This window comes from Mirounga leonina, unplaced genomic scaffold (assembly GCF_011800145.1).
Source record: "Mirounga leonina isolate KUSES-001 unplaced genomic scaffold, KU_Mleo_1.0 Mir_150, whole genome shotgun sequence".
Lineage (NCBI taxonomy): Eukaryota > Metazoa > Chordata > Mammalia > Carnivora > Phocidae > Mirounga > Mirounga leonina.
Window position 1 is genome coordinate 20773199 of NW_023270374.1, and position 21474 is coordinate 20794672.

General features: G+C 58.8%; 1 protein-coding gene and 1 long non-coding RNA gene across 3 annotated transcripts; one reads left to right on the top strand and one right to left on the bottom strand.

The window, feature by feature from the left end:
- Positions 1-164: 164 nt before the first annotated feature.
- HSPA12B (heat shock protein family A (Hsp70) member 12B) lies at positions 165-19563 on the bottom strand. 2 transcript variants are annotated; one of them, XM_035005938.1, is made up of 13 exons: positions 19442-19563; positions 13895-13954; positions 11975-12072; positions 10852-10976; positions 7802-7988; positions 7388-7492; positions 6985-7101; positions 4875-5049; positions 3883-3969; positions 3336-3440; positions 2965-3223; positions 2397-2500; positions 1120-1757 (listed from the first exon to the last, which is right to left on the bottom strand). In XM_035005938.1, the coding sequence occupies exons 2-13, from the start codon at positions 13935-13937 to the stop codon at positions 1120-1122; spliced, it is 2043 nt and encodes a 680-aa protein (XP_034861829.1). In that variant the 5' UTR covers positions 13938-13954; positions 19442-19563. The 2 variants fall into 2 exon arrangements, with proteins under 2 accessions (XP_034861830.1, XP_034861829.1); XM_035005939.1 differs by lacking the exon at positions 19442-19563 and having other exon boundaries at positions 165-1757; positions 13895-13937.
- Positions 9438-10557, top strand: LOC118011292. The gene is made up of 2 exons (XR_004679444.1): positions 9438-9527; positions 9703-10557. It is a non-coding gene; the product is annotated as an uncharacterized LOC118011292 (long non-coding RNA).
- Positions 19564-21474: the final 1911 nt, after the last annotated feature.

A 21474-nucleotide genomic window follows, 5' to 3' on the forward strand; every position in this document is an offset into this window, starting at 1 on the left:
TAGGGAGTGAGGTCTGTTTGGGATGTTTGACAGAGAGAGCAGCACCCCCTTCTGGTCAGTTCCCAGCTCTGCGCAGAGCTGAAAGCACTCTCCCTTTTTTGAACCCAGCCCCGCCTCCACTACTCTGTTGGGGTCCCCTTTGTGATGTACCAGCAGGCTATACCTTCACCTTAGGCACAAATGCTTTATTGTCACCTTAGGGTTCTCAGGCAGGTGGGGCAGTTGCAGGTCAGGGGTGGGCAGGGAATGTCCCAATGGCATAGTGAGTTGATGGCAGATCCAGGATCAGCCCTTCGTTCTCCTTCTGTCTCTCGACAGCCCCCCCCAAACCCCACTGCCCTTCGGTGGCTGGGATAGGGTGCACGTGGGTCATTCATGGGCTTCTTCAGATGAATTCTCTGTCCTGAAGGAAGGCCCCCCCCAGCAAGCTCCCCCTACATCCTCTCATAAGTGCCTTCATCCTGCATCCTCCTTTTTAGCCTGTTAATTGAGAAAGTTTAAAAATTAAGTCATACCTGGATGGTCAGTACCACACCCGGGAAGGTCCTGTACCCCTGTGCTGCTCGTGCTAGCCTCCAGCCATTTTTCTGCACCATAGGGCCTCTTTGCCCAGCGCCCTGTGCTGGCTGAGCCTATCAATCCATGTACTGGGCCCTTCAGGCCCAAGCCCTGCACATCCTCTGTCCTCCTGCTGCCCCTCCTGCAGCGGCCCTGCTCCGCCTCTCCCAGCTGCCTCCACTTCCCCCCCCCCCCACCCCCCAGTTCAGGCCAGGGCTTGGTCTTCTGCTGCAATCTGCCTTCGGGGTCACGTGCCCCTTTGTGGGCGCACCGTCTTACGAACCTCTTCTGACTCTTTGATCTCAGCCCTTGGCAGGGCTCTTCGGCCTTCCAGTCAGCCGACCCGGGCCCAATTCCAAAGCGAGAGTTTGTCCCTACCCATCCTGCGACCTCATCTCCCCGGACAGGAGGGCGGGGGAAGAGGCGCTGACTCCAGAACCAGCAGCTCGGTCCACGCGAGCCAGCGCCCCAGACTCCCCCCTCACCCCAACCCCCCGACCGCACGCAACAGGGCGGGGCCTGGCACGGGGTGGGGATGGGGCTGGCACGGCGCCCGCGCGCTCAGTTGGAAAGAAAGTCTATGGCGGCGCGCACGGAGCGATTTGTGCTGACGTCGACGGCGGTGACCCTGATCTCGGTGTCGCCAAACTGCATGGCGGCGCGGATCTCGCGGCGGCCGGGGGACGCGCCGTCGGAGGGCTCCAGCTCGAGGCTGAGCGCGCCGCACTTGCGCACGCCCGGGTCGGTGATGAAGCGCGCGTCCTCGGCGGCGCAGCAGTACAGGTTGATGAGCACGCGCCGCTGGCCCGGCCGCGCCGGGCAGTAGCTGCGCCGCACCTCCTCGCCCAGGGCCACCGACTGCTCGGCGGCCACGAAGCGCTCGAAGACGTCGGTGCACCAGCGGCGGCCGTCGCGGACCAGCAGTTTCTCAGGCGGGTGGCGCCCGGCCACGAAGCGGTTGAGCACGCCCACGCCGTAGGTGAGCGGCGAGCGGCGCACGCGCACCACGCCCGGCGCCTGCCCGAACAGCACCGCGCCCTTGAGGATGGTGAGGCCCACGTCGTGCGGGACCACCACGCGCAGGCCGCGGGCGCCCAGCGCCGCCTGCACCGCGTGCTGCAGCACGGCCGACTCCGCAAAGCCGCCCACCAGGAAGAGCAGCTTCACGCCCTGCACCTCGGGCCGCGCCAGCAGCGCCTCTGCGGGAAGGGGCGGGGTGGGGGTGGGGGGGGGGGAGAAGGGAACGCGAGGTGAGAGAGCGCACAGGCCTCCGAGGCCGCCGCCCTGCGGCCACAGGCACCTCCCCTCCGCCATCCTGTACCCAGCTGGCAACTAGAAACTGGTTCCGTCACCCTAAAACGGTAGCCGGGTTCGGAGGAAGAAAAACACCGAGAGTTTTCATTGAGTGCTTCGGGCAGTCTTCACGGGCTCTGCTTCCCCTGCACTCTACCCCCTTTCCTCTCGCACCACGACGTGGAGGGCGAGATAAGGATATGCATTTTCATGTACTAAGTGCCTCCTGCCGACTGTGTGCACATCTCTAGTATTTCAGCTCCCTGGGATGACAGTTTTGGGGACCCAATACTATCACCCCATTTTATAAATAAGGAAACCAAGGCATCAGGGGTTCTTTCACAGTCAGAAGAGAGACTATACACATCATCCCTCCGAGTTCTTAATACCCACGACACTGTGTCCTCCAGGTGTTTCAGGTGATTCTGGGTCTCATTCCAGTGTATGGATGGGTGGAGGCTTCCAGGCACTAATGGGGAGGAATCATTCCTGCATCTGAGTGTGAATGTGGGGGTCAGTGGAGGACTCAAGGCTCAGGCACTCACCTATGTGCTGGATGATCCCACTGACCGTGGGCTGAAAGAGCTCGTTCATGGCCTCGCAAGACATCCTGAGCATCCCCTGTGAGGACCACTTCACGAAGTTCACGCTGTTGGTGAAGGGGGCACAGGCTTATCGGTGGGGTCTGGGGTTCTACCCCTGCTCCAGGCCAGTGGGCCTGGGCACTGACTGCATATTGTGTGTTCTCCCAGCCCCACTCCCTCAGGGGCTTTAGGCGCCTGCCCGCTCCAGTTCCAGGCATGAAGCCCCAGGAGAGGAGCCTCCCTTTGTCTCTGGGCAGAAGAGCCAAGGCACACTGGCTGGCACGGGGTGTGTGTGTGGCGGGATGGGGTGGGGTGGGGAGGCTGCCGCGGTGCGGGGAGGAGAAAGATGTCGGCCCTTCCCCCAGTTCCAGCCGCGGATTCTAGCTGGGATGCTCATGCCCCTCTCCTACTGTCGGCTGGCAAGAAATGTGCACGGGGCAGGTGGGGCAGACTCTGGGGCCCACATGCTCCCTTGCAGGGGCTTTCCCCATCCGCAAACCCTGCTTGAGTTCATGGTCCCTGGACCCACCTGCTCCGGCGCAGGGCTGTCTCCACGTTGTGGCCTCGCTGTTTGCGGTAGAAGTCGATGAAGGAGAAAGGCAGCGAGATGTTGAGCGCCCCTGCGCGGTGCGGGCCCGCCGTGCGTTTGCGGGCCTCGAAGGCGATGGTCAGATCCACCCAGGCTGCCGGCCGTTGCCTTTTGAAGGTGGTGATGAAGTCCTCGCCGAAGATGCGGCCCAGCAGCTGCTCAAAGGCCAGGTCCACGCCCACCGCGCCGTAGGGGCCGCCTGGGGTTGGGCAGGGGATAGAGGGGGAGTCAGCGCAGAATCTGCCGCCAGGGGGCGTTGGCGGGGCCCGGGCGCGCTCGGTACCAAGGGTGCTGCCTGGCGGGCTACTCACCAGATGCCTTGTACAGTTCCTTGAGGGTGCCATGCGGCTGCTCCAGCTGGTGCACGGTCAGGTCCACAGTGCCTCCTCCGCAGTCTGCCACCACGTAGCGGTCTCCTGCGGCGGCGAGCGTGAGCACGCACTCCTGGCCCGCTTTGCACCCTCAGCTCTGCTTCCCTTCCAGATTCACCCAGCCCCCAGCCCTGCCCCAGACCCGAGCCTTGCCTGCGGGGAGGATGGGGGTGGGAGGAGCTGTAAGGGGCTTCCAAGTGCTTAAACCTTAGGCTACCGGGTAGGGACGCAAGGTTTTGGGGGAAAGTGTTTCCAGGACTCTGCAACTTCATCCGTGGAGAATCCCCAGGAGAAGTGGGAGTCAGGGGCGCGGCTGAGTGGTGTGGGGGTGCAGGTGACCGTGACTGCCAGGTTAGGTGCAGCTGATGGAGGAGTAAGGGTGGGGTTTCTAGGGGCTAGAGCCCACTTCGCGAATGTTCCCTTGCCCCCTATCAGTGTACGTTCCCCGCAGGACCCGAGAAACGCCCCTCTGTCCCTCCTTCCCCACCTGCTTGCATCTCTGCCCACAGCTCTCCGACGCCAGACTCCACCAGGAAAGTGCGGCTGTGGCGGGACCGGCGCAGCTGCTCGCGGGCTGGGGGTCAAGGGACAGCAGGACAGTGGGGTTAGAAGGAGGTGCCTCTGCTAGAACGCTTGGCACCCCCCTCACCAGCACCCTCCATGAGCATCTGGACCAGCCAGTTCTCCTGAAACTCTTGCTCTACTCTAACTAGGAGAAGGCAGTGCTGAACCTCAAAGGGTCTGGAAGAACCCAATGGGGTACGCTCCAGTGTTGGGACCAACAGCTGAGGGGAAGTATTTCTGGCTGCAGGACATTCCCTTAATGCAGGCTGGCTCATGGCAGGGCAAAATTGGGGTTAGGACAGTTTGGCCGGGGGAGGAGTTCCTGGGGGATCCAGGGGAGCCCAGGACTTGGGACCTCTTCTTGTCATGGGAGACAGCATCTGGGAGAGTGACTAAGACTGACCACAGCTGTCTCAGTGCCCAGTCCTGGTACTGGGGCTTGAGCTTGGTAGCGGGAACTTGGGGCTATTGTGGGGGGAATGGGGATGACAGCTATGTACCAGGATGGGAGAGGTGGCTGATTCAGGGGCTGCTGAAGAGAAAACTCTTGAAGACCATCTTGGTTCAGAGTGGGGGCTGACTTCCTCCTTTGTCAGCACCTCCCCTCGGGACAGGTTGTTTCCCCTACCTTCAGATTGAGGACTGGGGCTGAGTCCTACCCTCCTCAGACAATGATCTCCTAGGGCAAGGTGAGATCTCTGTCCTCGGATTGGGCTCCCCCAGCTCAGGGCCATGCCTCCTCCCTCAGACTGAAGTCCACCAGAGATGTTTCTGCCCTCTCAGATTGGGCTGGAGTGGGGCAGGGGGTTGTCTCCTCTTGATGTCGGACATGGCCGAGCCTCTGGCCTCAGTGACCCTCTGACCCTCCCAGGGCAAATGTCATACCACTGGGCAGTGCCCCTGGGGGCAGCTCACCCTGCCGGAAGCTGGAATCGATGGAGCGGCGCTCACCCAGGCGTCCACTGCCTGGAGCCCGGCTGCTTAGGTCCAAGAGCTGGTGTAGACGCAGCTTGCGGCAGTAGACAGAGGCGGCCTCTGGCTCCAGGGCGATGAGGAGTTGCTCTGCGTCCTCCCTGGACACCAGGCCAGCCTGGGGATAGGTGGTGGGCAGGGCCAGGGAGCTCCATGGGCCAAGTGTCACACCTCAGATGGCACCTCCGGGCAGGCAGCCAGGGCCTGGGGGGCTCCCCACCTCCTCCCCATCACACCCCAGCCATGGTAGGCCTCTCAGGCCCCTCCATGCTGCACAAATTTGGAGCTTCCTCAGAGCTACCCTGTGACCAGCCTGGGGAGGGGCACAGCCACAGCCAAGAATACCATGGGGTTGCCCGGCACGAAGAGACTAGACAGTGAAAACCTAGAGCACCTGGGATCTGCCCCTCCAAGCTGCCCAGGGTGGTCCAGGCTCTGGCAAGGTCCCCTTCACAGGTGCAGGGCTGGCCAGCTGCGCACCGGCTGAGGGTGTTAGCCCAGACTCTAGCACAGTGTGTACGGGGTGTAATGGCCAGATCGCCAGTTAGAGCAGATGGTGTGTGCGTGGGGAGGTCCCCTTTGGCTCACTGAACCCTCTTCCTTCACCAGGCTGGTGTCAGACAATAGCCACACTCCCCACTCTCAGGAGAACTTTGTTCCCCAAGAATCGGATATAGGCACCAAGAGACAAACAGTGAAATTGCAGACACCAGGCCAGGCCAGTTGCGGGGAGAAAAACCTGGGATCTGTTACTTCCTGTATCAGGACAGGGGATCCCTCCCCCTGTGGGAAGTACTTTATAGTTTTGTGGGATTCCCTGGATTCTGTGCAGGTGGGGGTTGGGGATGGGTGGGTATGGAGACTTCCCGCCCAGGGCCAGCCCTTCCTGAACTGGCAGCCTGGGACCAGTGTAGGAGGAAGCAGGTTAGATAAACCGGCAGGGGGCACTGCGGGGGGGGGGGGTTGTTTATTCTGGCTGGGCACAGCCTTGCTTTCATCCTGGTCTCTGCAGGGGGGATGCCCACTACCTCAGGGTTAGCTCCTTCCGGTGACAAGCGTAGGCACCCACAGACCTGGCACCTGAGGCATGCCTGGCCCACAGGTGTGTGGGGGTTGGGGGCTCTGGTATCTTCCAGGGGGTGCACCGGCAGGCCTTTTGGAGGTCCTCGGGTGTCCCCCAAGGCCCCAGGGGGAGGACCAAGCCATGAGTCTTCTCTGGGAGGCTGTGCTCCCCATCCCCCCATCTCACTAGAGGTGGGGGGACTTGAGTTGTGCGCCCCCCCATTCTCCAGACCTTTGGGCATCTCTTACGGTAGGAAGCCCAGCAAGCATTGGTCCAAATCACCTCCCTTCATAATTTCATCGCCCTGTTTCTCCTGCTCAAAGACTGACAGTGGTTGGGGCTCGGTGGTGGCGGAGTCCCTGGAAAATACTGGTGCTGGCTGAAGCGGATGTTCTTGGTGCCCTGCCCAGCTACTGTGTGTTGGCTCCCAGCTGCCCCCTTCTCTGGAGAACTGCCCTCAGCTGAATGGAAACCACCTCACTTGGAGAAGTTTCCCCCACACCCCCAGGAACCAATGACAGGCTCTTACGGATCCAGAAAAAGCCAAACGCCTTGCCTCACTGTGGTCAACTGCTGGGTACAGCTCTTCCTCCAGTCCTCTCCACGGGATCAGGCTGAGGCTAGACTCCAGCTGAGACCACGTTCCTGCTCAGCTCTTTCTCCTGCCCATTTCCCTCACTCTTTCTCCTGAGAGCCCTTCTTCAATACGCTGCATGCACAAGAATCCCTCTCTTGCGCTCTGCTTCTAGGAAACCTGACTTAAGACACCGGCTAGGCTGGCCTGGGCTGTGCCTCTCATCCCCTCTGCTCTCTGTTCCAGCAGGCTCGCACCCTCTCCTGGTGGCAACAACCCTCCAAAATGCCCAGCAGGGGAAGGCCGCAGGTCTTTACGCAATGACTGGTCCCAAGGGTGGTGGGTAAAGGAGGGTCTTGGGGGCCTCCGTGGAGCCCTCCTGAGTGACGCCCCCTGCTCTGTCTGCCCGTCCTCACCAAGTAGGCAGCCTCCCGCATGAACTGCTTGGCAGGCTGTTTCCAGATGGCGGGCACCGTCAACACCCAGCGCACAGTGTCCTTCTCTAGCAGCGATGGGCACTGCTCCCTCAGCTCCTGCAGCAGGAGGGGGCAGCAAGGGGTAGGCTGGTTGGGTTGGGGGCGGGGTATCTTCAGCCTTCTACTTAGGGGAGCTGGAGTTGCTAATCGAGCCTCAGGAAGGACTTCCCAGCTGAGTGGGAGGAATTCCTAACGCCCGCCCCCCCCCCCCAACACCTGTATGTCCCATGCAGGCTCCATCCAATGGGAAGGCAGGGGCTGGAGAAGATGGTTTCTGACCCCTGCTGGATAGGCTGAGAGGAGACGATGGACCTGGGGGTCCCTGCCCCGGGCCGCAGCGCACCTGAAGGGCATGCTCCTTGAAGAAGCGCAGGGCATGGGCGAACACCTCCAGGGCAGGCATTTTCTTTCCATTTACAGCCTCTAGCTGGGTCTTCAGGGTGAGATCCTGGCAGGGTCATAGGCAATTCTGCAGAAGGCCATAGCTCTGCCCCCACTTCCTGACGACCCCTCTCTGAAAATCACCCCATTTCCTGCTGCTTCGCCTCTGGAGTGTCCTCGCTAATCCCACATTAGTGCTGTCCCCAGCCCCTCTCGTTAGCCCCGCCTCTCCTCTAATCCTGGCCTCACCCCCCTAGCCCCGCCCCCTCAGCCTCGCCTCACCTTTTACCTTTGCTCCCCCTCCGTGAGCCCCTCCCTTTCCACTCCTGGCCCCGCCCCCCTGGCTGGAGCGGCCCGGAGCCAGAATGTGCCTTACAGTGGTGCTGTGGATCTTCATCTTGAACTTCTCGAAGTAGAGCCAGTCCCGCGCCTCCTCAGGGTCCAGATCGTGGTAGTAATCGCGGGCGGTGTAGCCAAAACTGTGAAAGGCGCCCTCCGGGGTCAAAAGCAGGCAGGTGGGGGTCTTCTGGTGGGCCACTCCTGGGTCCCCGCCCTCCCATTTCCTGTGGAGGCACAGGGCTGTCAGTGTGGTCGGCGAAACCCTCCCTTCGTGGGGTTGGGTATCGGGCTCTGGGATCAGCTGTGTGATCTTGGGCAGGCCACCTAGCTTTCCTACATGTAATATGGAAATAATAATAGTACCTACCTCTTAGGGGTCTTGTGAAGATCGTGCTTGGCATCCCCTTAAATCTCCATAAATGCTGCTCATGGGATCCTGCCTATCCATGGGGCCACTGGACCCATCAACATCCTCAGCTCCTGCTTCCTCCCATGAGGTATACCGTTGGACTTCGCCTCCCTGTACTCTTATGCAGCAGCAAGCCATCATCCACCTGCCTGGGTCTGGCCTCCTGATGTATCCCTAGAGGACCCTCGCAGAGGCTTTCTCCCAGCCAGACGGTTTGCCCTCCTCTAGGCTATCTTCCACCGCCAAGCTCCTTCAAGGCATCGATCATTCCTATCTGACCCACCTTGGCAGCTACACCCAGTTGACTGCACCTCCAGCAGGACCCCAAAACCTGAACGAGATTCCAAACCTCCCCATCTGCAGGTGCCATCTGGAATTCCACCCAGAACTCCCTGTCTAGTTCATTGGCCTGGCAACTTCTTTCTCCCCTTCCTCTGCCTTCTCTGATGCCCTGACCCCTCTAGGCCAAGCTCATCCCTGCAGCCTTTAGGGGAAGGAACTGGGAATCCAGGCAGAAGGAACAGCATGTGCAGAAGTTTAGAGGTGTGGAAGAGCCAGGAGAACCAGCTATAGGCTGGCTCAGTGTGCAGCTGGAGAAAATACAGGAATGTTAAAGTCAGCTAAGGAAGAGCATCAAGTGCCATATCTGAATTCTGTCTTGATGGGTTTTAAGTAGGAGAATGAGGAATCATAACCACATCTGCCATTAGAAAGGTCACTGGTTGACCTTTGTGGTGGCAGCAGGGGTTACCGGCATTCAGTTGCTGGTATGCAGCTTTCTGTTCACGCCCAGGAGCTACACACCCTTGAGGTGACTGGCCAGGGCACGATAGCCCAGATCAAGGCTCACACAGACTTTTTGGAGGGCATCACTCCAAGGAGATCAAGTCCTGCTCCTGGCAGGCACACCCCTAGACGATGAAGCTACCAGGGCCAGTGTGGGGTGGAGGCTCCGACCACTCTGGAAGTAACCATCCACATGCTTGGAGGTAAAGTCCATGGTTCCCTGGGCCGTGCTGGGAGAGTAAGAGGGCAGACTCAAAGTGGCCACACAGGAGAAAAAGAAGATAGGCCAGGTCAAGCAGTGGATGCAGAACTGGTGTTTGTTAATGCTGTGCCCGCCTTTGGCAAGAAGAAGGGCCCCCGTGCCAACTCTTAAGTCTTTTGTAATCCTGGCTTTTACTAATAAAGCCACTTAGCCCAGTCAAAAAAAAAAAAAGAAGAAGAAGAAGAAAGAAAAGAAAAGAAAAAGAAGAAAGAGAAAGAAAGTTCACTGGTCCCCATGTGGCAACAGCCTGGAGGGGAGGAAAAATGGAGAAGGAAAACCAGAGAGGAGGATATTGCTACCATCCAGGTGAGAGAGGGTGGGGCTGAACTTAGGGGTGGTGGCCATGGAGAGAAGTGACTGGGTGTTCCAGAGATATTAGGGAGATAGAAATGGCAGGTCTTGGTGGCTAGTAGGGGTGGGGAGGGTTTGGGAGGAAGCCAAGATACACTCCAGTTACTTCCTGTGACTGTCCCCTCCACAGGACAGCGTCCTTTCTTGGTCCTCAGGCCCAGCATGGAGTCCAGCATGGTTTCCGTCATGTGTGCTGACGAGCATGCCAGCTGGGATGCCCTGGAGCTCCTAGAGGGCTGTAAGTGCCCAAAGCCTTTGTGGCCTTATGTGGATGTGGACGGAACAGGGAAGGGGGAAGGACAGTTCATGCTTATGCAGCTGAAGTCCCTTGTATCTTTGGGGAAGTGACCCTTATGTTTGTCTCTCCATCCACCCTGCCATCTACCCTCCCAGGCCTTGGGAAGCCCCTCGGCTCCCCGATCCCGGTCGGGGTTGGAGCTTTGGGGTCTTCTAGAAGGGTCTTCCACCTACTGGCTGCAGCTTCACTAAGAATCCTGCTCCTTCAAAGGATCAGGGTCTTGAGACCTGGAGGGCAGTGTCAAAAAATGTACTGTTCAAATAAAGCTCGACTACATCAGAATGGGTTTTTTGCCCATCTCTTTCCTAACAACCGTGTGACCTGTTAACTCAGCGAACCCTCTGATCCTTCCCGTCTTTGTCCTTCACTGAGGTGTTCAGCCTAGGAATCTGCCTGTCTACCACACCCAAATCCCAGCACAGGTTTTCAAGGAAGGCTATTCATTGCAGCACTTTTTGTAATAGTGAACAATTAGAGGGGAAGAAGCCTCCCAAAACCATCAATAGAAAAATAGACGAATCATGACACATCTGTACGTAGGACACTATGCAACTATTAAGAGAAACTGGCTTCAGTAGGAGCTGATAGGAAGAACAGGCCTGTTAGCTAAGATGCGCGCCCTGAGCCCAAGGGAGCCGGGCGGCTGCCTTGCTTTTGTTGTTTGCCTGGTTCCTTTATCTTTTTCCTTTTTAAAGAAAAAATAAAGCAGGTGGATTTGAAAGAAAAAAGAAAGAGAAATTGTGGCTTTATGTGTTGACACGAAACATCTACAAAATAATGTTGAAAGTTTAAAGTAAGGCAAGTTGTAGGATATCTCACTTTTATTTAAAAAACACATATATGTGCAAATATGCGTGTGTGTTGGGGACGGAGGGAGCTCGGGGCAGACTCCATGTGTCCTCAGTGACAGTCCTTCTGAGACCAGGCCCATCCCAGGGAGTGAGGACCCCCGCCCCCATCTCCCAGCCCAGCCACCCTCACCTCATCATGTGGATGGCTTCAGGATCACTGGCAAAGCTGAAGGCGTAGCCACTGGAGGTGGTCCCGAAGTCGATGGCCACCACCACGGAGAAGGGAGCACGCTGGGGGGCCCGGACCTCGGGCTTCTGTGAGGGTGAGACCCAGAGTTAGGCAGCAGCCAAGGGCTGCATGCCCGAGCCCCTCCTCTCCTCTGGCTGTGGTCCAGACTGGCCCTGCCCCAGTCACCTGCCCGGGCTCCCCTCCCCTTCCCAGGCTCCAGGCTGAGCCCCAGAGCGACCAACTGCTCAGAATCCCAAGGCCTCTCAGGTCACCCTCTGCAGCTTTTGGCTTAAACTCCTGCTTTCCTCTTTGGGTTCTCTGCCTGCCTTCTGCCTGGCCAGCCTGAGCCCCACCCCCCTCACAGCTCCTCGGGGCAGCTTCAGTAACACACGGACCTGTGTATATTTGACCCCCCAGATCTTTGTGGCCACAGTGAGACAACCAGACTCCGTTGGTTTTATGGCAGAGGAGAAAGGCCTGTGCACGGGCCCACCGTGGTTCTTTCCTTCTCCCAGGCCAGGCCTGGGCTCCCTGAGAACAAGGGGATCCCCAGGCTGGATCACTAGGGTGAGGCCATCCTGGGTGGGGTAACCCAGGGAGTTTGAGGGAGGTTTATATCCTGGATACTTCAAGCTAGTAGTTTCCAAACTAATTTTTAGCAATGTGTCTTGTCTTCCCCAGATATAACTTGTATTCAGGGAGGGCTGTGGTCCACAGGAGGGGGAGCAACTCTGGGAGGCCCACTGCTCTGAGGACCTGAAGTAACTACATGCTCAGAAGTCTCCCTGCCCTAGGCAGGCTCTGGTCCATGGATGGCATCCTGGAGCGGGGCTGTTCGGGTGCTAAGTTACGTTAGTCACCTGAGTAGAACTGTTACCCCTACAGTCCAAGGTCACCTGAGGCTAAGTCTTCTGGGGGAGACATAACTGGAATGTGCAGGGGCAAGAGGCATGGCGCCAGCCCCAGGCCAGCCCGGGCCCTGCCAGGGCTCTGCCAGACACATCATAATCCAAGTTCTCTGGAGCACGACCCCTCTCCATAGCACCTAGCCTCCCACCACCAGGATCCCTGCTCCCAGGCTTACTGGAGACTGCGAGGGTGTGAGTGGGGCGATGCCACAGCTTTCCTGGGTTCGTGGGGAGCCAGGCGGGCTGGGCACGGGGGACCGCTCGGGGCTGGAGCCTGCAAAGAGAGGGCAAGTCACTCTGGCACAATCAGGGTAGGGGCTGGTGGCTGGGCACTGGGAGGTTCTCCATCAGTCCTTGCTGCGCTGAGGCAAGGGGCACCCTGCTGGGGGAGGAGGACTAGTGGGGGAGGGGAGGAAGGACAAGACGGGGGCAGGGGCAGACTGAGGGCCTGTTATCAATTTGAGGTGACCTCCCCCTGAAGGGTGACCCATGCCTCACCTGGTGACTCCTCGTCTCCCCAGCATCCCTCAGACGCAGCAGGGGAGGGGAGAGACAGAGAAGCATTATGGGGGATGGGGGAGACTGAGTGCAGAGAGAGAAGGGCAGGAGAGATGGGGTGGGTGGGCTCCTGGGGTGGAGGTGAGGGTGGAGGGTAGAGAAACCAGGAAAGGTGGGGAACTACAGACGGAACTGAGCAGGAGGTAGGGCTGCTCCCCTCCCTGGTAGACTTTGGCCACATGGTTCTAATCAGGACCCAAAGGAGCCACCCTCCCTTCCTCCCTCCCTCCTCTAAGGGCCAAGGACAGGCCCAGCTGGTGGGGATCGAGAAGGGGAATAGCACTTCTCCCAGCCCAGCCCTCAGCTGGGGGGTGTCCACAACACTAGGAAGTTGGATTCTGAGCCGCCCTTCCCCATGACACACAGAAGCCTGGAGCCAGCATTTGGGGGCAGGAGGCCCCACTGAAACCCTCTCACAGGCCCAGGACTGAGCTGGACCTTTGCTGGGAGGAAGCAGAGCAGCTCCAGAAGGCAGCCCAAAGCCTGGCTTGGAGGATCACGCAGCTTAAGGGCCTGCCTGGCTGGTCATCCCTAGGCATGGGCTGGTGGCTCATCACCACCACACTGGTCTCTGCTAAGGCCCCTGCCGGGGGTACTGGGGCTGCCCTGAGATTCAGGTGTGGGGACAGGGAGGTGGCCCAGGAGGCTGATGGGGTCTGGTGTGAAGACCTGCGGACACGTCGAACTGGTCTGGCTGGCTTTAGGCTGAGCCAGGGCCCGGGGCCTGTGTTCCTTCAGCAGCTGTCCTGCCCCGAGCCCTGACAGGTCCCAGTTTCCCGGACCTTGGGGTACGCGGGAACATATGTGAGGCATGAGGGGGACTCAAGGAAGTGCCTGGACCGGGCCAGAGTCTGTCTGGAGGTGTTGGAGGGGCAGGGTAGGGGGGTGGCTCTCCCAGGGCTCCTTCTTTCTAGGCAGCCGGCACAGGCTTGGGCCCTGCCACCAGCTCCAGCCCGAGGGGCCGAGTTGCTGTGGCTGGAGCCTGGGAAGGGAGGCAGGAAGGAAGGCCCAGCCCACCAGGTCTTTGTTAATGGACTTCCTGAGGAGTGTCCCTCCTGCCTCCCGGCCTGCCACCCCTGCAGAGAACGCGGAGCCAGCTCCCAGACCCGGCCACAGGCAGATGCGGGTGTATACATGCAGGGTTCTGTGCGTGCAGAGCCAGCTGCCAATACACACTCCCACACAAGGCCCTGCACACAGAGACCTGCCCACAGGCAGGCAGACACACGCGCGCGCACACATACACACACACACACACACGCACGCACGCTCATACCAGGTCCCATGTACACAGACCTGCTCAAGACATGCACACGCACACAGTCCTGGGCACACAGACCCACTGGGCACACACACACTCACAGACACAGTCCTGTGTGCACCAACCCCCCCCTGCACAGACACACTCGCTCAGCACCCTCTTCTGGGAGACGCAGCCGTGTGCAGACTGGGGGTGGGTCGCGGTGCCCGGGTGAGTGGGGTGGTGGGTCAGGGCCAAGGCTGCGGGGGGGGGGGGGGCGGGCAGGGGAGAGTCTTACCGAGGTACAGCCCCTGCAGGCCCATGTCCGGGACAGCCAGCATCTTTGCAGGCCCTGTGACTGTGAGCAGGAACAGACAAAACAGAACGGCATTTATTTGTTCCTTTGTTTCCTCTCTGAATGCTTATTTAGTTTATTTGTTTACTTTTGGCTGGAGCCCTTTGAAGCGAATGCCAGGCATCATGTTGTTTCACCTATAAATTCTTCAGTACATCCCGCTAACAGAGAAAGACTTTAAAAACATCGTCACAACACCGACCTGATGTGTAACAATATTAACAGTAATTCCTCAGGCTCATCTAACGTTCAGTCCCACAGTCCCCGCTTGTCTCAAAAACTTAACAGTGGCTTTGTTGCAACCAGGATGCTCCTAAATGTTTTCAAGCGCCCAGTCCGTGCCAGGTGCTTGCGGACATCAGCGACCCAGAGAGACACTGCTCCTGCCCCCGGAGGCCCACAGCCTGGTGGGAAAACTGATCATAGTCAGATAATCACCCAAGTGATTTTGAGATTACAAACGATGCTGTCAAGGTCACAGCTGGATACCAACCAGGCAGAAAGGCTTGGTACGGCTGGAGAGAGAGGCTGGGCCGGGCTGGGCTGGGCTGATCCTGTAGGCAGGCCCCTGGGGACCCTATTTTATTTATTTATTTATTTATTTATTATTTATTTATTTATTTATTTATTTAATTTTTGAAGATTTTACTTATTTGAGAGAGAGAGAGCGAGAGCACGAGCAGCAGGGAGAGGCAGGGGGCAGGGAGAAGCAGACTCCCCCCGCTATGCAGGGAGCCCAATTTGCTGAGCTTGACCCCAGGACCCTGAGATCATGACCTGAGCCAAAGGCAGATGACTAAGCCATCCAGGAGCCCCTTGGGGCCCCTATTTCAGATCCGGTTTTATATGAAGGGCAACAGCAGATCTGGAAAGGTCTGAAGTACCAGAGCAGAGGTGGGGGCATGACTAACCTTGCATTTTAAAAAGCCCCCCTGGCTGTATGGAGGGTGCAGATTACAACAGGCGGCAGGGAAGCAGAAGCCCTATCAGGGCTCCAGGCGACAGAGGATGGTGGTGGCTGTGTGTCTTGAGACAGAAGTGGAGTTCTGAAGTTAGAGGTTAAAACCAACCGGGCTGACAGAAGATGGCCGGATTGGATATGGGGGCTTAGGAAGAAAAAGATGTCAAGGGTGACATTGTCCAATTTGAGCTATGAGGTGGACAGTGAGGTGGACACTGGCGAAGGTGGGGCTGGCAGGGGCAAGGGGCAGAGTTCTGGGTGCAGTTTTGCAACTGCTAAGAGAACAGACTGAGAAGCCAGATGATGTATGATGCAGAGGTCAGAGGGAAAGCGGAGGTGGAGAGGCGCATTTGGGAGTCACGGTCACGGGAGGCCTGGCGGGGAGTCGTGGGGGAAAAGAAGGGAGCACCAGCACAGAAAGCTGGCTGGAGGAAGGCTGGCTGCCCGAGGAGACTGGAAACCTGCTATGGTTCCGGGAAGATCTCAGATCTAAGAGATGCGCCTGAAGCTAGATGCCTTTAGAGGTTATTCAATGAGCCTCGAAACACCTGTTTTAATGGCCCAGGGCCAGCATTTTGGCAGAATGATGGAGATGGGGTAGAAGTTAAGGGAGCCTAGGCAAGGAGGGAGCACAGGGGAGGAGATCGCAGCGGGCACTTCCAAGAAGCTTGGCTGACCTCCGGGGCTGGTGTGAAGGTAGTAGCTGGAGGAACAGCCAGCCTGAGGAGGGGAGGATGGGTTTTCATTTTCTTCTCTACGATGGGAGGAACCTGAGTCTGTGTCTGTGAAGTTCTAGGGGCCAGGCTAGAGGTAGCAGCACTGCAGCCCCCGCGAGCTGTCAGAAATGCAGAACCTCAGGCCCGGACCAAGAACCACTGCGTCAGAACTTGCATGTTAACAAGATCCTAGGGGGTTCTGGGCACAGTTGAGTCTGAGAGGTGCCACTCGACATGTCCCTGGGCCAGTCATCACCCACGCTATTGGCCTCAGCTGCGGGCCTGGCAGCCCCCCCCAAACAAAGGTGAGGCTGCTCAGAGCCCACTCCGCCTCTGTAGCCAGTGGCCGAACAGGAGGTTTTGCTAACAGAACACAGGCAGACACAGGTCTGGGCACCATCACGTGCAATCACACGCATGCACACATCCTTGCTCACACACAGCTGACACAGCCCAGCCCAGGGAGACGGACACTCAGACATGTCCAGAATACTCCCCCATGGCCAGCACCATAGAGATTTCCAGACACATGCAATCCTGCTATCAGCAGAAGCGCTCTGCTGGATGCCCAGGCATGAGAATCACGGGAAAGTTAGGGGCTGCTTGTGGGTACTCAGAGCAGCAGGGTGGTGCTAAGAAAAGGGAAAGCAAATATCGGGCGTGCGTATGAGCCTGAGAGCCAGGACAGGGGCTCAGCTCGGGTGTTCGGGAGGTGGTTCTCCCCAGCCCCAAGAGCGGAGTCTGCATCTCTTCCCAACTCTGCATTCATTGACAGGACACAGGCAACTTGAAATCAGCCATAATGGAAGCATTTACACCACAGAAATTGGCAAACACTATAAATTGGGTTTTTCTCCCTCTGACAGAGTTGATGGTAAAACATTTACCAGCACACAACTGGATCAAGTCCACAAGGGAGAAGCTGACAACCCTGTGTGTACATTGTTTCGATTCTTCAGCCAACACTGAGCATTTCTTTGTGGCAGGCTCTGTGCTAAGTGGTTGAATGGATGAATGGATTTTCTGGACCAACGCTATTGTATTTGGAGGAGAATCAATCTAGAACCACCAGGAAAAAAAAGACTCCGGAGTCACCACTCTAAGCTGGATTCCATGTCCAAACTGTGCGCCTACAATCCTCCCAGCTATCTGGAGCTGCTCCAGTTATCTCCCATCTCTGAGTATGTGGGCACAGAGTGCTCCTACTCGGGGGTCTCAGGGCGGGCCAAGGGCCTATTATGGCATCTGGCCAGAGTGCATCCTGTCACCTCTCTCTGCTTCAGTGTCTCTCCCGTAAAATGGGTCACACAGGGGGCTTGTTAAGACTGACAAGTTCAGGGGCACCTGGGTGGCTGGGTCGGTTAAGCGTCTGCCTTCAGCACAGGTCATGATCCCAGTGTCCTGGGATCGAGCCCTGCATTGGGCTCCCTGCTCAGCAAGAGCCTGCTTCTCTCTCTCCCTCTGCTGCTCCCCCTGCTTGTGTGCACGCACTCTCTTTCTCTCTCTGTCAAATAAATAAAATCTTAAAAAAAAAAAAAAAAAAAAGACTGACAAGTGCAGGTAAAGAAGGTGGTTGATAAAGGCAGGACTTGGACAGATGTGAGCAGTTGTTCTTTTCCTTCATGGTGTGGATTCAGAATTTTCTCTTGTTCTAAGTTTTTGGTCGTTTTTTTTAAAGATATTATTTATTTATTTGAGAGAGAGCATGAGCCAGGCTTGGGGGGGGGGGGGGGGGGGGGGCCCACCAAGCCGGGAACCTGACACAGGGCTCAATCCCAGGACCCTGGGAATCATGACTCGAGCCAAAGGCAGACACTTAACCAACTGAGCCACCCAGGCGCCCCAGAAGTTTTTGGTCTTATTGAAGCTTTTATTCTAATCATTCTGAGTTCTTTAGGGAGGGAGGGAGGGAGGACTTGAATCAATCTGTGTTAAAGAAGGAGGATCCTGATGATTCCTTGAGAGGTGGAGGTAGAAGGGGGTGGCAGCCTTATAAGTCTTTGGGACATCCCCCACCCTGCACTCACACCCAGAAACATTTAAGGAGAATGCTAATTATCAGGCTCAGGACAACACTGGTTCCCGAAAGCTATGACTGGGCAGTATCCACAGCTGGAAATGGGACAAAGTAGACCCCCACCCCAGCGGCTCGCTGATTTCAGACTGGTGATGCTTAGGGGTTTGAGCATAACTGGGTGGGGCAGTTTGATTTACACAGAAAGTAACTTCATTTCCTGGCAACAAGCACAGGCTAAACTCTGGCCCTAGCCTGATCCCTACCCTACTCACAGACAGACCCTTAACCCTCCCACGGACTGACTCCTAGCCCTTGGCTTCATATTGATCTCCCATCTTCAGCTTCACATTGACCCCTGGCCCTGACTTCTACCCAATAGGTATGACCTATCAGTCACCGGGGGGCCAGGACAGGGTGTGGCTGAGTCCAAGGACTCCAAACCGCAGACTCCCATTCCAGAGTGCTTCCCAGACTCACAAAAGCCAAGGACTTCTGGCCTGATGGAGAACATTTTCCAAGAATCTCTGCCTGGGGAGGGGAAGTGAAGGCTGGGTACTTATGCCCCCAAAGAGCACCGAGGTAACGTGGTGTTGCTGGATTTCAGGGCTCCAAACATACCTGTCCTCTGCCCATGAGGACAAAGAGCCCACCCAGATCTTTACAGTACCCCTCCCTCCCTTGCACGCTTCCTCTCACTGGACCCTGCCTCTCCCACCCACTGTTCTCTGCTCAATATCCTGCCAGCTTGTCAACGGAATAGGACCTGTCAGCAGGCCAAGAGGCCACAGGCATTTCTCCCAAGCCACAGATTGGACCAACCAGGGCCAAGGACAGATGAGAAATGGCACCCAAAGGGCTGCCCCAGTCTGTCTCTGGAGAGGAACCCTCAAGGAGAGGGACCAGAAGGAGGCTGTGGGGTAGGGGGGCGGCCTCTCCTGCGCTGGGGCACGGGGAGGCATAAATGGCCTCCCATGGCCCTTCCCTGTCCTCAACTTTTCTTTCCATACATCCTGCCCCACCCCCGCTGGGTCCTCATCATTGCAGCAAAGCCAGGTCACAAACAACGTCTGTCCCACTGAGCCCAGGGCCCGAGGCCCCTCCCATCCTCTGCCCACCAGTCCCCCATCACCTCCCTCACCTTCTGGGGCGCTTGCTCTCACGGAGAAGCCATATTTTAGGGCTCCCTCCCTCCCAGTCTCTCTGCCCCACACGAGCTGGCTCCACGGCCCCGGCAGGGAGCCCAGACCCCACACATCCCACGAAAGAAACCAGAGGTCCCTGTCCGGAGGCCTGCCCACAGTCAGACACTGTAGCATCCTGGCCACTCTGCCATTCTGGAGCTTCCCAGACCACAGGCCCTGGGAACCCCCTCCCCCCACCAGGTGACTCCCCCGCCCCCCCCCCCACACTCAACCTCCAGGTCTCCACGTCTGGCGTAGGCATTGTGTCCTCCACAAACTGGCTTACTGGAGCAGACCCCCGCCCCACTCCAGCCCCCGAGCCCCACCCCTACCGCGGCACAGGGCTCTCCTCAGCTCCCCCACTCTCCGCAGAGCCGGTGTGGGGTCCCGAAGCCCGGAGGGGAGCCCACGGTCGCCGCTTCAACTGCTTTTCTGAACCCGCAGCCCCACTGGAGAGAACAGCTTGCAGGATCGGTCCCCAGCCCGGCCGCCCAGGGTTAGGAAGTCTTTCGGGCGGCGGGGTGGGGGGTGTCGGCCGACAGCCCGGGACCGGCAGGACGGCACACCTCCCCGCCTTTCTCTTCTTTGGGAAGCCCCCCGGCGCCCAGAACTCACCTCCGCCCTCCCGACAGCTCGACCTCCGTCCACCCGCCTAGATCCCGGGCCCGCAGCCCGTGACCGTGCCCCGCCGCGGCGGCCGCAGCCCTCGACGTGCGCCCAGCCCGCGCCTCCGGCTCGCCCCGCGCCGCCCACCCCGCCCGCCGCCCCCTCCCCCTCCCCCTCCCCCTCCCCCAGGCCGGATGGCCGCGCGCTCCCGGCCCAGATGTGCGAGGCCGGGGCGGGGCCTGCCTGCGCGGGCCTCTCCGAGGGGCCCACCCCGGCCCCGCGTCCCGGCCCCTCCCTGCGCCCCTCCAGCGCCCCTCCAGCGCCCCGCCGCTGCGCCTCCACCCCTCCGCCCCGCCCGCAGCCCCGGGGGTGGGAGGGAAGGGTGAGGAGGGGCGGTGGAGGGAGGGAAGCGGAATTCCAGACCCCTCGTCGGCCTCCTGCGGCCAGCGGCCGAGGAGCTCTCCCTCCCCGCCCCAAAGGGCCCACCTCGGGGCTCAGCTCAGGTCAGCCCAACTCCAGAGCCTAGCCGCTGCGGAGGGATGGCCCTGGCTCGGACCCCTCCTGTCCCCTGGCCCAGACTCCTTAGAGTCCCCAGTCCGTCCCACTCTCCACCCCCCATCCAGCCCTAGCCAGGTCTCCAAGGGTCAGACAGAAAAGGCCTAATTGAGGGTGAGGTCAGCCCCTTGGGCCCCAGGCTGGGGCCTAGCTCTGTCCTTGATGAAGCTTGGGGCATTGAGGAAGGGTTCTCGCAGGCTGGGGCCCCATTCCTGGCAGGGGGTCACTGGGAACTCACCCAGCCTCCTCAAGGAGCACCCAGCCCCTTTCCTTGGAGAGGTCACAGCCTTCCTATCCTAACCAGGTGCTCTGGGGGATGCTAGGACATGACTCCAAACAGGGGTTTGCCAGATGGAGACCCCGTTCTGCTAGGCCCCTCTAATGCAGCTAACCTACCTTGCCCTGCACCACCTCCCTGGTTCTGGAGGGCCTGGGCCAGACCCCTTTGCCTCTGCCCAGTGTGCCCCCGAGGGTACTCAGCCTGGGCACAGGTGGGACGGGGGCCAAGGGCTGCTTTTCAGCCGCATCTCTCTGCAGTAGGGGGTCTGGCCTCCGGTCTGGTCTGTCACCCCCCCCCAGACAAGGGCCCCACGGTTCTTTGGGCATCACAATTGTCCCGCCACCCCAAACCTTTGCTGGGGCCGTTTTTCCCTCCCTAGAAACTGTACCTCCTCCCCACTGCCCATCTGAAAGCTCATCAGCTGAAGTGTCACCTCTGCTAGGCTTCTTGCCCTTGTTATCCGGGCCACTGCCCTGGAGCGCCCCTGCAGCAAGGCGGGGTGGGGGGTGGGGGGTGCTGCACCAGTGTGCCATGTCGGTGGCTGGCTAGTAAGCCAGCAAGGTATCCAGTCGGCAGCCTCCACCCGCTGCTCCTGCAGGTGCGTCTCCCGGGACCGTGTCCATGGGTTAGTGCGTCTCCCGGGAGAGTGTCCCCCAGGACTGTGTTCGTGTGTTAGTGTGTCTCCCGGGACCGCGTCCACGGGTTAGTGTGTCTCCCGGGACTGTGTTCATGGGTTAGTGTGTCCCTCGGACGTCTGTTTGTGTCTTTGTGTCTATGTACATTATATATGTGTGTCTTCGTGCGTGTGTTTGCATGTGTCTGGGTGTGTGACAGGTGTGTGATGGGAGCTGTCAGCCCTTCCTGTCATGCCAGAGGCTGAGCAAAGGCAGAGAGGGCGGAAGTGGCCGCAGGGGAGTGTATGGAGACCGGGCAAAGGGTCTGGCCCCTCCAACGCAGTCTGTCTCTTGTTTTCTTCTGCCCTTCCTTCCATCCCCACTCCAAGCTCTACCTCTTGGCTCATTTCTGAGAGCCATGGCAGCAGGCTCTGAGCAGGAGTGAAGAAGACTCATGGTAAGGGGTCCCCAGGCCTCAGCATCCTTCCACTTGGCAGGCTTCCCCCCCCCGCCCCCCTTTTTCGGGCCCTCTCAGTCTGACTTGGGAGTTACAGGCCCCACCCTTGGGCAGCTTCCAGTCTAACAGAAGGGAA